Source organism: Chlorocebus sabaeus, chromosome 14 (assembly GCF_047675955.1).
Source record: "Chlorocebus sabaeus isolate Y175 chromosome 14, mChlSab1.0.hap1, whole genome shotgun sequence".
NCBI lineage: Eukaryota > Metazoa > Chordata > Mammalia > Primates > Cercopithecidae > Chlorocebus > Chlorocebus sabaeus.
The window spans coordinates 24914318-24931416 of NC_132917.1; the positions used below are offsets into that span (position 1 = coordinate 24914318).

A 17099-nucleotide genomic window follows, 5' to 3' on the forward strand; every position below is an offset into this window, starting at 1 on the left:
GACTGTAACGACAGAAACCTGGAGAACAGCGGGAAGGGCCCCAGCTGCACAACTCCCCTCCCTCCCCCAGCAGCCACTTATTCACAGGGTAAGACCCCCCTTCCCCAAATCACGCACACACACCAAAACCCTCTTCAAACTCCCCGCAAACACACGAACACACGCTGCAGCTCTACACAGACACAAATCCACCAAGTGTTAATCCTTAAAGGTAAATTCAAAAGTGGTCTCAAATTATGAATAGGCAGACAACACCTAGCAGAAAAGGAAAAAAAGCAAAGCTATCTTTACATCAGTTAGTCTAAAATACACTGAGCTTTAAGCATCCCACTGCAAAGCAAGCTTTGGGGGTGACAATGTTTTGTATCTTGATTTGTGGTGATTGTTACATGGGTGTGACCACTGGATGAAATTAATCAAACCGCAAGCCTTAAATGTACAGTTTTAAAAGACTAAATTCTGGGCCAGGCACAGTGGCTCATGTCTGTAATCCCAGCCCTTTGGAAGACCGAGGCAGGCGGGTCACCTGAGGTCAGGAGTTTGAGTCCATCCTGGTCAACATGGTGAAACCCGTCTCTACTAATAATATAAAAATTACCCAGGTGTGGTGGCAGGTGTCTGTAATCCCAGCTACTCAGGAGGCTGAAGGCAGGAGAATCGCTTGAACCTGGGAGGCGGAGGCTGCAGTGAGCCAGGATCGCGCCACTGCACTCCAGCCTGAGCAACAGAGCAAGACTCCGTCTCAAAAAAAAAAAAGACTTAAATTCTGCAGTTCCCTAAAGACCAAAAATTCTGTGACATTAAACATGTCACTTCTTAGGGTGCAGGCCAGATAACTGACTGGCTGTCCCCTTCAACACTGACCTTTCCTGACATGTAAGGATATTTAAGGAAGGCTTCCCTGACTGGCTCCAGGATCTCAGTGTGGGAACCGCGGGGCCTGCAGTCAAATCAGGTGCTCAACAGATGCCCCTGACTCTCGACCCTGCATGCAGGACCTCTGCTTCTCCTAGAAGCTCAGAGTTTAGTATTTTAGAGTTGAAAGAAGCAGGTGAGAAATCCCCACAGGACCAAGGTCTGTCAGGAGACACTGAATGGTTCCATGAAAATACTTGGACCTCATTAGCCCATCCATTTCCCAATACACACATATATCTTGGGAACTCTCGGTGGACAGTTTCAGGCCACCTGCCCCCATGCCCCATCTCCTTCCCCTCAACAAGCCCTCCCCAGCAACTCTACCAAACATGTATGAGATGGGGAAGGTCCTCCAACTTCATGGGACTAGCAAGGAGGGAGACTGTTTGAGGCCAGGTGAAGTGATGTCTTCTAGTTATACCAAGCAGCACACCACGGAGGTTTAACACCCATGACTCAGAACACTCTGGAAGATGCTTCCCTCCACAATGGTCAGGAACTGAGCAGCTCTCAGTGTGCTTTTGAAATGCCAACTCTGGACAATTTCTTTCGCCTAAAAAGCCTTTTTATAATGCCAGTTTTATACCTGATGAAATGAATTTTCTTCATTCCTAGATATTAAAATCTTTATCTGTGTAAACTAATTGAAGAAAATCTCTCCAAAAAAGGACCTGAAGCCAACAAACTGTGTGATTAGTAAAATTAAGTTAAGCAGAACCCTGAACTTGCATGCAGCCGCAGCAAGACTCCCTCTCCTGAAACAGGCTGTGGCCACGACTCCCCTTCCCAGCCCCAAAGCCATGCCCATGGCTTTGCCTCAGGAGAATCTAAGAACCAGAGGGTTCGGGACATATCACAATGTCAGAAAACCAACTACCTAACTCAGCAGCACATGACTCTTCTTTGGTATAAAGAGAGTATGACTCTAAAGGTCCTGCTTTAAGACCACTAGTTGTTGGTTTCAGATGAGTATTTTCTATACCCTGACTCCTCTTCCTCCTCAAGGAAAAGGAAATAAGGAACATGGCAGAGCAACTAGTCATTCAGCAGAGGCTGGCCAGAGAGGGCCCAGCTCAGGGGCCCCCCAACCATGGGCCATCCCACCTGCAGTCCCAGCCCACAGTCCCCCAGGCCCGGGAGCTTTCACCAACCTGTTCATACCGGGAAGGTTACCCCAGAAGTAGCGGGCCCTGTGTGCAGCTGACACTTCTTTGGCATCAATCATCACAGGGTTGGACTACAAAACAGGAGACGGTTTGAAGATGAGCCAAGGAGGAGCATGAAACAGCGCCGGCATGCTGCTGGGGTCGAGCCTTAAAGCCTCAAAGCCTCTTACTTCTCTCTCAGGAGCCACACACTGGGCTAGCCTGCAGCCTCCAGGAGAAGCTGGAATTACACCTAGCCACATTCCACAAGCTGTCACTGGAACGTTCTAGATCAGCATTGTCCAAATGAACTTCTGCGATGGTGGGATGTCCTCTACACTGTTCAATTCAGTGGCCACTAGCCCACTAGTACAGGTGGCTATTTTGTACCTAAAATGAGGCCAATGTGATTGAGGAGCTGAATGGTTAATGTTAATGTAAATAGCCGCATGTGGCTGGTGGCTACCATATTGCACAGTGCGGCTCTAGACTGTCCAGAGGCTGGGAGAGCCCAGGCTCCAGCGAGTATGCGTGTGTTTACCATGAGCCCTGATTATAACTCAAATAGACACCTGCTCACACTTATAATCAGAACACCAGCTCACAGTGTGACCCACCCAAGACTCAGGAGCATGGGTGGGCTCGAGCTCCCAGAAGGGCCACTCCAAGTACGCCTCTGGCAGCAGAAGCCCTCTGCACGTGGCTCAGACTTGGCTCAGGGTTAAACGGGCACTCACATGATAAGGAATGAAAACTGAGCTGAGTCCTGTTTTCTTCTCGAGTACCAGGGAATGAAGATAGGCCCTTCTTGCTCAGGGAAAACTGATTTTGTCCTCTCAAAGGTCCCGGTGTGTAACAAACACCATACAGAATGCACAACCCCAGGAGTCTGGCGCTCCACCCAATTTAGTGACAGGTCCTTCAACCCCGGAGGTTCACACCCACAATGCCACCTCTTAAGAGTGAGACCACTGGCTCTTTCTGAGGTGGGCCTCTAACCCTGCTTCCTCCCTTTCTATCCGGGAAGCCTGGGGCTTCCCAAACAGGCCCCTTGCAAAGCAGAAGTCACCAGTCCCCAGCTCCACAATGCAGATGAGACAGGATGAAGCAGCAGTCCAAGGTAGAAGCCATTAGTGAGCTGGCCAAACCAAGGTTGCTGGCTATACCTCGAGAAATCGTGAGATGTCCCTCTTGTCACTAACGCCCATGGCCACCACATTCTCAAAGAGCCAGAAGAAGGGGCGATCATCTCCCTCCTTGGGCCGCGCATCATGCAGGAGGCGGTAGAACTCAAAGAAGAGCCGGCCAGTGCCCTCTGAGAGGTCGGAAGAGAAAGCCATCAGCTGGGGCTGTCTGCATAGGACAGTGGTGTGGCTCGGGCACGGGGAGGGCACGGGAAGACAGGGTCATCGGGAATAGCTGTCCCAGGGCAGAAATATCCAAGGAGGAAGCCTACGTGCAGAAGCACCAGCTGAGAAGGTGGAGGGGACAGGATGGTACCTACCGTAAAGGCCCTTGCGAGCAGGGTTGACGATGGAGAGGTCATTGCAGGGACTGCCCCCAATCACCAGATCGAATGGGCCCCACTCCTGGATCTGGGAGGATAAAGGCAACGTGATGGGCCTGCTGTCCAGGGACAGAGGCAGACAGGAAGAAAGAGAAATTATCTGTGAACTTGGCAAAGAAGTCCTTTGACACGAAAGAGGAGACCCAGCTGCTCTGCAGGCTCACGACCCTAACTGCAACCATGGACAAGTCCTAAACAAGAAGGGGACCAAGTTGGATCATTTCTCAGGCCAGTGGGGAAATTAGTATCACCCAGGCAGGCAACACAGCCGCCCAATGGGAAGGCGACCCACGTGAACGGCTGAGTCTGAAGGTACCTGGCACTCTGAGTGTCTTAGGCAGGGTGTCTGGGCCATGTGAGTGTCCTCCAATTGCCCTTCAGGACTCCAGAGGGCCTGCAGTCATGGTTAAGGGAAGACCCTGCCCGAGCCTCCCAGATATGGAAGCTGGTAAAGCTATTTGCCAAAAATACTGGGAGGACAGGAACCTCTCTCTAATCCAAAGAGCTCTACTAGAAATGGCCCAGAAACCAGTCCAGGGAGTAGCCAGAGCTCAAGTAGGCACTATGTTGCCCAAGCTAGTCTTAAACCCCTGCCTTCAAGGGATTCTCCTACCTTGGCCTCCCAAAGTGCTGGCATTATAGGCATGAGCCACCATGCCTAGCCCAAATTCCCATTTCAATTTGCCCTTTACCCTCTCAAGACAGAGGACAAATGGAAGATAAGGAGAAAAAGAGGCTGGGGCAAAGGGTGAAGAGAAAGAGGGCAAATGAACAAAATGAAAGGAGGCAAGGGCTGCCTCCAGGTGCTGAGTGTGCAGGGTGGGGAAGACGGGCTGCGCCCCACAGCATGGACATACATGCTTCTGTGTGACGCTGCGGACGTCCCCGACGTACATGATCTTCCCCTGGTGCCGCACCATGCCCACCGTGATGGAGTCCTCACACACCTCCGAGGCAATGTAGCGGTCCACCTGAATGCCCAAGTCCTTCAGCACCAGGAGCCCTGCACCAGCCAGCAGACAGCACCGTTACTTGGAGCCATCTCCCTGGCACCCTGGTCTTGGCAGGTGAGCCTGCTGGCCAACAGGACCCATGGGGTCAACTGTAGACCCAAGTCCTGTCTTTTCCCTGAAGATGCCTTAAATCCTTTCTGGATCCAACTGGAGTATCCATAGTAAGGACATCGAGGCTCTGTCTCATGCCTCGTTTGGCCTGTCTGGAAGGCTGTCAAAGCTGCAGAAAACTGACCCGAGTGTACATGGTTCCAGGATCCAGGAAGAATCGCAGCTGACTTTTTGGGGGCCTTTTCTTTGTTGTTGTCCGTCTACAGCTTGGTCCTTCCATACCCTCTTATCACCTCCTGCTGCAATTCTACCCCACCCTTTGAGACTCAACCTGAATGCTCCCTGCTCCACAAAGGTTTCATCAATGCCCTGCCCCACCCAATAGTCCCCTGGAATCCCCGCCCCCTCCGCTGTGAGTCCCCAACTCTGTGCATCCCTTGCCTCCCCATCAGAGCAGTTTCCATTCCTCACTCAGCCCTCTCGTGGATTGCAAAGGCTCTTCCAGACAGAAGAGGCCTCCTTCACTGTGCTTCCCGAGCTAACCACACTGATTTTCTTACTACGATCCCTCCCCCTCCAGAAATGCTAGTCGAACTGAGGCAAGGAAACAATCAGAGCAGATACCGAGAGGGTCTCAGGAGAAACAGGGTACGGCACTGTTTCTGCTGCTCCCAATACGTCCCCCAGCCAAGGAGCTTTTACAGCCTCCTGGGGTGTGACATGATTTAAGAAGGCCTCAAGGTTCCAGCCTGGGATACAAAAAGCCGTAAATGAACTTTTCTAGGTTTACAGAAGAGCAGCATGGAGCTGAGAACAGAAGACAAACATCTGGCCAGGGAAGCCACCCCTCCGCCTCACCCTCTAACCAGGGTCCCTGGGTTGAGACCACCTATCTCTCTGGCCAAAGACACAAATTCTAAGAAGAGCTATTCCTTTCTTAAAAGCCAGGAAGCCTTGGCTAGGGGGCAGGGCAGGGGGTGGATGTGTCTTCACAACCTCCTAGGACGCTCTCTGCAGTGTCCAGAGTCACATGAAGCAAACAATGCCTACAGGGTGACCCAGCATCTCCTAAAGGTTTTCTTAAGGAGGGAGTGGTTCAAATATAGAAAGATATTCTATCACGATGCTTGTCACAGCACTACTTATAATAATAAAAAAATAGTAAATGATCTAATAGGGGTTCGTTAAGTAAATTACGGCAGTTTGACTCAATGGAACCCTACGCAGCACTTACAAATAAAGAATGTAGCTTTGGCCGGGTGCGGTGGCTCATGCCTGTAATCCCAGCACTTTGGGAGGCTGAGGTGGGCGGATCACAAGGTCAAGAGATCGAGTCCAGCCTGGCCAACATGGTGAAACCCCGTCTCTGCTAAAAATACAAAAATTATCTGGGCGTGATGGTGGGTGCCTGTAGTCCCAGCTACTCGAGAGGCTGAGGCAGGAGAATCGCTTGAACCGGGGAGGCAGAGGTTGCAGCGGGCCGAGATGGCACCACTGCAATCCAGCCTGGGCAACAGAGTGAGACTCCGTCTCAAAAAAAAAAAAAATGTAGCTTTATATCGCTTGACATGAAAAAGCAGTCATAATATAATAAATGCAAGGCAAGTTACAAAACCGTGTGCATTCACTACCCACTTAATTTATCTATGTATGGATGTATGGTCATATAAACACACACACACAGAAAAAAATCTAAAACGGACATATGCCAAAACATTAATAAAACGATAATGGGTGATTTAAATAAGCCTTCTTTAGACTATTTTGTGTATAATCAAGACACAACAGAACTGTGTTACGTTTCTGTCTTGCTGAGTCTGTCCTCTGAGGCTCTATGAAATCTCTGTGAATCGGACTAACAATCACTTGATCCTGTGCGGCTGAATCTTCTCCACTAAGGAAGTGCCCAGCAGACAGGCTGCTTTACCACCTATTTTACGTTTTTATTTTTGGTCAAATCTAAGTCCATGCACTGCATACATTTTCACTTCACACACAAGTTTCCCCTTTGGGGTAATATTTTAACAGCTATGAAGCTAACAATCATTTCGTTTTGCCAGAGTTGCCCACACACCTGGCTCCCCTGTCCTGGGACAAGGTGGCCAGAACCTCTTGGGCCTGTACCCCTCACCTGTAGCAATTCCATCAAAGAGAGACAGCACCCGGATGGGCTTCCTCTTCTCAGCTGGGACAGGTGGGTAAACCTTTGGAGGGTCCTAAGCAGTGAGCACAACAGGTCAGATGCACGCCCAGTGGTGTCCCAAGCTCCCACTCAGCGCTGGCCCTCCAGCCAGGCTCCTAGACCCACACACCCCGTGTGCAGCTCAGGTCCCACAACCACAGCTCAGCCAAGGGAGCTCGAGACCATGCCCCAGGCCCAGCACTCACAAATTCCTGGTCGTGGTTATTAGCGAAGAACATCTGGAGCCGGGAGGGCCAGTCCTCTCGCCGCCGCAGCAGCCCATAGGTACCCTTGTGCCCGCACATGTAGCAGTTCCAGGGGTCTTCCTTAATGGCCGCCTGGGCAGCCCCCGGCCCCACCAAGAGGTCCACACACTCCACGCAAAAGCACCTGGAAGGAAACTCAGTGAGCAGAGGAGACTCTCAGCCCTGGTCCAGGGAGGTCAAGGTGTGCTACCTGGAATGGAAAGACCAGGTCTGGAGCATTGCTGGGGGCGAGGGGGGTCTGTGGGGAGGGGAGGGGAGGGGAGGGGAGGGGAGGGGAGACAGGTTGGGGGCGGGAGCCCGGGGCCCAGCCGAGGAGACCAGTCTCACCTGCAGCAGTTGTTGTTTCCGCACATGAGCACCTCGCGGCCCCCGCAGCAGATGGTGCAGTAGGACTGGTAGCCGTCGTCGTCGTACTGATACGCACACTCCAGAAAGCAGTTCTAGACAGCAGCAGGAAGGGTCAGAAACCACCAGGACGGGTCCCAGGACGGCCAGGACGAAGGGAGGCTCTGCACCCAGCCTCACAGAGCCTGACTCAGCCCTGGAGACATGATCCTGCCACCGCCCTAGCCAGGGTCAGGCCCCAGCTGCAGATCTGGGCAGGGGAAACCTCGTCTGCCTGGGCACCGCCGTGGACAGAACCAAAGAGCAGCCTGAGGGCAGGGCCAGGAAGGGGGCTGCACCACCACCTGGGCCTCTGTGCAGCCCTGGGCTTTTCTCCTGTGCTCCCGAGGGCACGGCAACCCTGCTACACTCTGCCTGAGCTTGTCCCCACTGCTCTGCTCCCATCCCCACATCTGGGGACTAAAATGGGGCTTGAGAGAGATAAAGAATCTTTCAGAGGAGAAAAATGAGAGCAAGTGAAAAGCTTGAAGCCCAAGGGCCCATGTCATCAGGACTCTGCTTCTAGAGGAAGCTCTGAAGTCTACGTCACACACATACCAGGTGTCACCCCGTACACACCCAGAAGCAGTGGACACAGTCAGCCAGGGGGCCGAAGGGCTGGCCTCAATGGCACCTCTCCTGGGCAGGTGTGCTCCTACCTTGCAGTTTTGGCACATTCCTCCAACGAAGAGGGGGTGTTCCAGGGTGACGTTGAGGCTCCCACAGGAGATGCAGATGTCTGTAAGCAGAGTGAAGGGATGGGGTGACTACAACCGAAGGGCCTCTCCCTGCCTGGGCTGGAGCCCAGCACCAGACCAGCCACAAAAAAGGGGTGTGCCGGAGTGGCAGCCGGAAGAGTCCAGGGTGCCCCACAGAAAAGGGAGGCACTGTGGCCCTAGTCTCAGAACGCCATCATCTCAGAGCACCAATGCCACCATCCACAAACAGGGACAGAGTGACAGGAGGACTGAAACTTGCTCATGAGAAGCAGCCCTGGCTCCAGGTGACTCAGGAGGGATTCCTGGGGTAATCCTCAAGTACTAACCCCTGCCCCAATCCTCCCAGGCTGAGGGTCCTGAGCCAGATCCACCAGCACCAGGCTGAGGGAGACAGCCCTGGCATGAGAGAGGTGAGCAAAGGTGAAAAGCTGAAAGGGGACCTGTAGGCGAGTTCAGTCACACACCCAAGAGGGGCTGCCCTTCTGTGGCCACTGGGGAGTCCCACACCCTGAAGGCCAGCCCACGCCATTGACAGGAGAGCAGAATCATGGCACCAGGAAGACAGACAGACGGTGCATGAAGCATGGTGGAGGTGGTGTGACACACAGGACGTGGCCCCTGGTCCCATGTCATTCAAACCTTCCTAAGTGCCTATGCTACTCTGCCCCATGCCATACTAGGAGTGCCAGAGTTCCCAGGCAACAAACTTACCCTCAATGTTCCGGCACTTCTGCCGCACCTCATACACCAGCCGCTCTGCAAGGGGAGGAGAGCCGGCGTCAGAGGAGGCCGCGCCTGCTCCTCGGAGGCAGGCCTCCTGGTGCCACCCTCTCCAGAAGCAGGCCAACTACCTCTTGTGCGCTCATCAATAATCTCCTTGACCTTGGGCTTCTCCGTTGTGCTCTTCCGGGGCTTTTTGGCTGGTGGAGGTGGTGCATAGGCAGCTGCCTCAGGTTCCACCCACATGTCTGTGTACACTTCTTTGTAGGGATTCTTCTCTTCTGGAGCAGGAAAGCAGGTGCCAAGGTCAGTTACAGGCTGACAGGAAACCCCAGCCCCCTCCCCCACTCTCCTTATAGTGGGTGCAGCCTGGTCTCCAACTTGTTCCCACCTCCCAACTCTATGGTTCTAGCCAGTCAACAGAGAGCAGGTCATTCAAGTCCTTACCCCAGGGCAAGAGAGACCCCAGTCATTCCCACTGGGCCCCACTGTGGAGGCCTCGGCAGCCCTCCCTAAGCATGGCTTTCCCAGCCCTGGTGTGGCTCTGCCTGGTGGACAGGGGTCCCACAAGGCTGGGTGCCCTTATTTACCTTCTGGTGGCTCCAGGCCCTTGGGGCCAGAGGGCTGGAAGCCCCCCAGTGCCCATTCAATCATGGGTTTGTTCTGCACCTCCACGGCCTTGGCAGTGTCACTCTCGTCGCTGTCATGGCACACCGGGAACAGCTTCCCTGCACGGCTGCTGGCCACCTGGAGGGTGACATGCCAGGGATGGGGTTGTCAGGACAGGCTGGTAGGCAGATGGGTCAGGCTCAAGGCCTGACTCTGAGTAGTGAGGGTGGCACAGGCAAGACGGGAGGAACCGTCCAGGAGGTGGATGTGCATACAAAGGCGTGAGCGAGGTGGGGAGAAAGGAGTCGCTGCCTCCTGGGCCTCCATTCTGCTCAGGCCCGACCTGCACTCTAACTTCCAGGCCTCCTAGTGCTCTGGGCTCCTCCTCCGAGCTCCCAGCAGGGACACTCACCTGCAGGACCTCGTAGATGGCTTTGCGGTACATGGGCTGCTTGTTGTACGTGGCCTGGTGGAACGCACTGCAAAACGAGCTCAGCGGCATCAGCTTCTCAACACACACCTGGGGGGACAAGCCAGGCCTTGTTTGCTGCGGCTTATACTTGCAAGCACCCACCCCGTGCCTCGTAACTGGCAGGGGCTGGGAGCCTTGAGAGTCAGTCTCAGCCCTGGAGGGGACCAGATGCAGTGATAAATAATTACCCGATGCAAAGAGGAGTCCAGACCAAGAGTAGGGAAGTACCTGAGTGCAGGTGGAAAGGAATTCTAGTGAATTCCTAAAACTGGGCCAGCATCCTAGCTCTCTGAGCCACAGGGGCAACCTAATTATCCCTATGGCTTCTTCCACCCACCACAGGCAGAGTAGGGGTGAGCAGAACCCACTTCTATCACCCCAATTCCAGACTGCCCCCAGCCAAAACCACAGGCCCTGGGATCAAGAACCTTCCCCCGCCCCAGGCTACTGCCAAACCCCACAACTCACCACTGAGAATTTGCCGTCTCCGAACCACATGACCCAGCGGGTGCCTTCAGCTGCTCGGCTCCGGCCCGTCATCCACCAAGACACAATGCGGCCTGGCCACCAGGAGAAGCCCCGCAGTTTCCCCCACACCAGCTCCCCAATGCCAAAGCCCCGGCCGTCCTGGAGCCCCAAGGAGCAGAAATCATTACACAGTGGTCACGAGGCCCTGCCACCCTGATCCCCCCATGGCAACCCCAGCCCTGGGCATCTGGGGGGCAGGACAGCCAGGAGGGAGCTCCATCTGAATGAGGCAAGACAGAGCAAAATCGGGGAGACGAAGAGGCCCAGGGTCAGGTGGAGAGAGCGAGCGGCCCGTGGGAGATGGAGAGAGGAGAGCAGGACGGGAGGAGCTGGCAGTGGAAGGCCCCCGGAAAGAGCTGGCCACGGCTGGTGAAGAAGCCGCTCACCTCGTACTCTGGCTCATCATCGCCTGCTTTGGTGGCGTTCTTGTCCCCAGCATCGGCCCCCACAGGCTCAGGTGTGGTAGCCACAGTGGGGGATGCGGGGTCAGTGGGCTGCTGCACAGCAGGAGGGCTGGCCTCCTCCACCTTCTGAGACTCCCCGGGCCCCTGGTTTTCTTCCACAGCATTCATTCCTGCAATGACCTTGGCTTTCTTCTCAGCCTGGGGAAACAAAAAACAAAAAGTCACCTTGACCTCTCCAGGAATTAGCAAGGCCACCTGACACTCAAGGGGACCATGTTTGACAAAACCTGGGACAGTGACAGACGGTCAAGGGCTGGAGAGAACCAACCAGCTGCCTTGCCGTGAAAAATGGAAAGATTTGAAGTAGAGAGGTGAACTCAAATCACGCAATTCCAGCCTTCTTTTCTGCCTTTTAGGAAACCTTCCTCCCAGATCTAATCTTCCTCAATCTCATCAGCATATCAGTTGCCTACCCTATGATATGGATATGTTAATTCGTTTTTTTTTTTTTTTTTTTTTTTGAGACAGAGTCTCACTCTTTCACCCAGGCTGGAGTGCAGTGGCGCAATCTCGGCTCACTGCAACCTCTGCCTCCTGGAATCAAGCGATTCTCCTGTGTCAGCCTCCCAAGTAGCTGGGATTACAGGCATGCACCACCACACCGAGCTAATTTTTGTATTTTTAGTAGAGACAGGGTTTCACCATATTGGCCAGGCTGGTCTCTAACTCCTGACCTCAGGTGATATGCCCGCCTCGGCCTCCCAAAGTGCTGGGATTACAGGCATGAGCCACCATGTCCAGCCTATAGAAATGTTAATTCTATCCAAATATTAGTCAGGCACTATTGTTTAAACACAGATATTGGTTCCACCCTCTCCTATCTTAATCAAGACTAAGATCTTCAGCCAGGCATGTGCCTGTAATCCCAGTTACTGAGCAGGGAGGATCACTTGAGCCCAGGAGTTCAAGACCAGCCTGGGCAATATAGCAAGACCCTGTCACCAAAAATTAAAGAAGCAGGGTGGACCCTCTCTTCTCCACAATTTCTCTGGGCAATCAATCCCTCCTATTCCTGGTTTCCAGGCCACAATTCTAGTTTTGTGCTGTCTGCTGATGATAAAATCACTGCTCTGGGTTGAAAAAGCCCATCTCCCCCAGCACATGCTCAAACACCATAGGAAGCTCCCCAAGAGCCGCCTGTTCCCATGCTCAGACGCCATGTTGGAGTTCTTATGGATCACACCCAATGTGTATTGTTACCAGATTCGACCCCTTCTATGTGCACCCTTCAGATCCATAAATACATGTATTCATTCAGTTATTTACTGAGCAGGCACTATAGACCAGGCGTGCTCTCTGCCATCCCACCAACAAATTAATAAGCCAAACCCCAGTTATTCTCCCATTGCACAGCCTCCATCCTTTCACCGTATCACACTCGTCTTTCAGGCTACGATCCACGCGCCCATTCCTTCTCACAACCCGCTCCAGGATCCCTACAAAGGAGAATGAAATCCTTGATACTTAGCTCTGAGAACCATTAGCCTTTTACTGAATCTAGGAAACACGGCTCTCAGACTTCAAGGCTCTGCACCCATTTCCACCATACCAGATTCAGAGGGGAGAAAACCCCATTTTCTACATGCCTTTCAAAAGAGCTCCCCCAGGGGCCTAGAGCTGCAAATGCAAACCCATCCTCAAGGGTAAAGAGGATAAGCAAGCAACCTGGAGTAGGAAGAGCTCTCATCTGAAGTCTGAGCCTCACAACCAGTAGCAGTCCTTTCTGGTAGGAGTTGCTCCAACATAAAAAGGCACTTGAGCGGAAGGATTTCTGGTAAGCTTTTCTGACCTGTTTAAGAATCTGGTGTATATACGGACCAATGATTCCCAGGACTCTCCCAAAGCCTGTCAGTGGACCCCCCAGATCCAAGGGTCCCAGGTTAGGAACCTTTGTTTGAAGCTCAGTGGTCCAACGTATTGTCTTATGGATTCATTTAATTTCACTGAGTCTTCAAGTCTTTGCCTCCAAGCCACAGACCAAATCTGTGTCTTATGGCGATTCCGAAAACACTGAAGATGTTAAATCCTAGTTTTTCCTCTGACTCAACAAATTCTAAAACAGGATAATGCATCCTTTGCCCCCAACCCCCAAACAGCTGGGAAAATGAGCTCATGGATGGCGGAATGAGCTCACGGATCGGACTGCGGGGGTGGAAGAATGTGGAGTAATTGCTCATCGCTCCCTAGTCCCACTCTCACCTGGCCAAAACTCTGCCCTCCCCTTCCTACTATCAATTAGCCATCGCCTCCTCCCATAGAGAAGGTGCACTGAGGTGTGGACCCCGCTATGGGGGAGGGTGCCTCCCTTCCTGGGATCCTCAGCTGCGTCAGTTACCCTCGCAGAGGAGCCCACACCTCGCCGCTGCTCCTCGCCCACCACGCCTTCTCAAGCTTCAGGCATGGGTGGCTGACCTAGGGTGATGCCTGGGATGATCCAAAGACCCTGTTTCCAGGCGTGGCGAGGCCCCTGAGCCAGTACAAGGTGTGCAGGTGGCAGAGGGCGGGAAGGGGAAAGGACCCGCTATCACTTCCTCGACAGCGGCAGCAGCAGGTGGGCTGGGCTGCTCCCCAGGTCTAGGAGTCGTGCCTGACACCACCCTCAGCACTCCCCCACGGCCCCTTTGTCTCTCTTCTCAGCCCCTTCACAGCGAGTTCCTGAACATTCTTCTTCCCCCACAACTTCCCCCAGCTTGTCAGATGCCGCGCTGCGAGCTGTTCAGCATCCCCAGCCCACTTGGTGCAGAACACGCACCCGGCCCGGTGAGGGCTGGCGGAGGAGGAAGGGGCCTCCATCAGGACTGGGGCAGTGGGGTGGGGGAAGGAAGAAGGGGGTGGGTTAGCAGCGGGAGGCCTGACGAAAGGGGAAGAAGGGGCAGCCGGAGCTGGGTGGGGGAGGGGCCTCATTAGAATAGGCCTGTCTGGGGCGTAGGGAAAGCACCCCTTCCCCCTGCACTCCTGTCTTCCTCCCCAGGCAAACAATAAGAGAAACAGGGGTAAACTCGAGGCTCTCCCATTTGGGCTGCAGGCCGCTCACCCCCAGGGGGGGCAGAGAAACCAGGCAGCATTCAAGAGACACCACACCATTCCCCACTCCCTGCTGGCTCACGGAAGCCCCTGGTCCTGGAGTCCGTCCAGCCTGGGAAAGCCACCGGGAACTCCGGTGACTACTGCCTCCTGTCCACTCCCATCTCCTCAGGCAGTTGTCCCGCCTCCACCTCCCCCTGCGACTGCAGCGCTTCCCATTCCAAAGGTCAGAGGTCTGAACGCCACCGCCCCCAAGCCCATGCGGCCTTGGGCTACCCTGGTGTCACAGGCCGGCCCCCTGTCAGGGTCGCACCGTGCCCTCCGCCCCCCACCACTTCTTTCTGGCGGCCTGCCCGGAGGCTTCCAGGAACTCGCAGGAGAGGAAGCTGTCCCTCTCAAGAGGCCGCAAGCTGGCAGGGCCCTGAGGAAAGCGTGGTCCCCCAGCCAGGAACGCAGGTCAACAGGGAAGTGCCAGGCACCCATCTGCCAGCTCAGCTGAAGCTGCCTCCAACCCAACTCCTGGGCTACCAGCTCCGCGTGCCCCAGCCTGCAGTTACCACTGCCCGGGCTCCCAGCCGGCTGCTCTTCCTGTCCCCCGAGGGCGCCAGGTGCCACTGGAGCCCTCGAGGAGTGGGGCCTTGGGGCTCGTGGGCAGGGAGGCGGCGGGCCAGCACTAAGTCAGCATCTCCAGAACTCGGGCCAGGCCGGGACGCCCCGGCTGCTGCGGGCTGGGGAGGCATACTTGACTCTTTTCAAACCCGGAGGGCTGCGGAGATCCTCCCACCGGCCCTGCCGCCTCCCCGCCCCCGGTCTCCCCGGGGCTCCGTCCAGGAACCTACCCATAAGGCCAGGTGCAGCCCCTCTGCAGTCGCGCTCAGGTGTGAGCCCCGGCCCTGAAGCTCTGGAAGTAGCTGCCCGTCTGGGGGGAGGGGAAGGGGGCGATGGGGCTGGGGGCGGAGGGGGCCACTGGGAGGGGAGGGGGGCGGCGGGGGGGAGGGAGGGAACATTTTCTTTGTCTAGGACTCCAGGTCACGTGGGCCCCGCTGGAGGGCCTGGTTGGCTGCGAGCGGCCCGGGGAGGGGGCCGGCGCTCCGACGCTGGCGCTGGGCCAACCCCTCTCCATCGGTCCGAGGGGCGCGGGGCCGGGGGGCGAGGCCGTTCCCCGCCCGTTCCCAGGGCCCGCCCAGGCCGGGCTGCAGGGAGCGCCCCGCCTCCGGGAAGACCGCCCGGCCCCTCCCCCAGCTCTGGAAGAGATTAGCGCGGGGCCGGGGGGCCGGTAAGGGAGGGAAGGGGCTGCTCCCGAGCCGCCTGCCCGGAGGGAGCCGGGAGTCCGGGCGAAAGCAAGCCGGAGCTTTCGGACGGCCTGGGAGAGCCGGGAGAAAGTTGTGAAAAGTGAGTTTCTCAGAAGCACAACCAAAAAAAAAAAAAAAAAAAAAAAAAGAAAAAGCTTACAGATAGGAGGCCCAGGAAGCTGTAGGAAAACTCAGCACACAGACGGAGAGTGACAGCAGGCGCGCGCAGACATTGGGAGCGCTCCAGATCGGGGATGTTTGGGGGGGCTCCCGCATCCACACTACAGGTGAATAGAGAAGCAGAGGGGCCTCAAAAAGCGCGGCGTGAGGAGGTCAGGCTTCGAGTCCCAGGGCCCCTACGTCACTCCGGGCCTTCCCTGGATTTCTCATTTTCCTGTTTGCAAGGTTGGTCGCGGCGAGGGCGCTCCTTCAGAAAGTTCAGCAATTCCTTCATTCCCAGGCTCAAACATCTGCAGATCGAGAAGACCTGACTCCTCTCCTGGGGCCTCCAGGTGCGGCCTCCAGGTGCAGCCTCCACCATTTCAAGCTTCCTCCTCTTGAACAAAGGCACCTACCCCCAAGGCAGACGCAGTCCCCACCCACAGCCCTCCATTACGTTGGCTGTAGGATCAGATAAAGAAAGAGACCCTGTTGGCTCTGCCCTCCAGGGGTTGAAGATTCCACTAGACTTGGAGAAATATGAAAAGATCACTGTAAAACAAACATATGTAAAGGTAACTATGCCACAAATACCAAGTAGAAAAAAATGGGCGGCATGGATGACAAAAGAGGTTAGAGGTGAGTTCCAGGTGAGCAGACTGGGCCTGGAGGCTGGATCGGACTTGGAATGAGGTGAGATGGGTGGGATGAGCAAGAGCTGCCAGGCTGGGGAGGGAGGAGACCCTCACCCACCTCCACCCTCCCAGTACACGACAGGGCAAGGTAATGGCAAGCCTTCAGGTGCGTCCGTGGGTATATTCTGTAGCAGGGAAGAATAACCGCAGGTTTTCTGACAAGATGAATGAGTATTTTGGAAAGATCAGCCTAGTTTCAGTTGGCAAGATGAATCAGAAGGAAGAACCGAGGAACTGGAGGAAAATGCTCCCAACAGCAGAGGGCTACTTGGGCAGCGGCACTTGTTAGAAGATCTGGACTTGGCCGGGCGTGGTAGCTCATGCCTGTAATCCCAGCACTTTGGGAGACCGAGGCAGGTGGATCATGAGGTCAGGAGTTTGAGACTGGCCTGACCAACATGGTGAAAACTTGCCTCTACTAAAAATACAAAAATTAGCCTGGCGTGGTGGTGTGCGCCTGTAATCCCAGCTACCTGGGAGGCCAAGGCAGGTGAATCGCTTCAACCTAGGAGGTGGAGGTTGCAGTGAGCCGAGATTGTGTCACTGCACTCCAGCCTGGGCGACAGAGTGAGACTCTGTCTCAAAAAAAAAAAAAAAAAAATATCTGGACTTCAGTTCTGTTTCCACCACCATGACCTTAAACAAGTCACTTAACCTCCAAGAAATCTGTTGTCTCATCTGCAAAACAGCAGTGATGACATCAGCCCTCTTGGGCCATGGAATGCCAGCATCCCCTAATGACAATGAGACAACTCCCTAGGTGCCTGGCTCCCAGCCTCAGTCACCTGGGACATACAGGTGCTGGTATAATGAAGTCATAAGATGTGCAGTGAGGGAGCCTCCCCTCCCCCTGAGGGCCATCAGAGCAAGCAAACCCTGAAGAGCAAGGAC

General features: G+C 54.9%; 1 protein-coding gene across 9 annotated transcripts in view; it reads right to left on the minus strand.

Annotated features, from left to right (window-relative positions):
- Window positions 1-17099, minus strand: part of DNMT3A (DNA methyltransferase 3 alpha) — a 114670-nt gene that overhangs the window by 9355 nt on the left and 88216 nt on the right. For 5 of the 9 annotated variants that reach the window (XR_005243268.2, XM_007971259.3, XM_038006650.2 and 2 more), the window contains 14 exons: window positions 10961-11176; window positions 10515-10673; window positions 9987-10094; window positions 9556-9712; window positions 9097-9246; window positions 8957-9001; window positions 8186-8265; window positions 7470-7582; window positions 7083-7266; window positions 6826-6910; window positions 4488-4633; window positions 3568-3658; window positions 3230-3378; window positions 2070-2155 (listed from right to left, as the gene is read on the minus strand). Coding sequence is in view for 8 of the 9 variants with exons in the window: in XM_007971259.3 (XP_007969450.1) it covers window positions 2070-2155; window positions 3230-3378; window positions 3568-3658; window positions 4488-4633; window positions 6826-6910; window positions 7083-7266; window positions 7470-7582; window positions 8186-8265; window positions 8957-9001; window positions 9097-9246; window positions 9556-9712; window positions 9987-10094; window positions 10515-10673; window positions 10961-11176 (1769 nt within the window). In the remaining variant the exon portion in view is untranslated. Of the gene's footprint in view, window positions 1-2069; window positions 2156-3229; window positions 3379-3567; window positions 3659-4487; window positions 4634-6825; window positions 6911-7082; window positions 7267-7469; window positions 7583-8185; window positions 8266-8956; window positions 9002-9096; window positions 9247-9555; window positions 9713-9986; window positions 10095-10514; window positions 10674-10960; window positions 11177-12406; window positions 12475-14619; window positions 14841-14901; window positions 15024-17099 lie in introns of those variants that run through there. The other 4 variants (XM_007971266.3, XM_073022833.1, XM_038006653.2 and 1 more) reach the window with 4 other exon arrangements.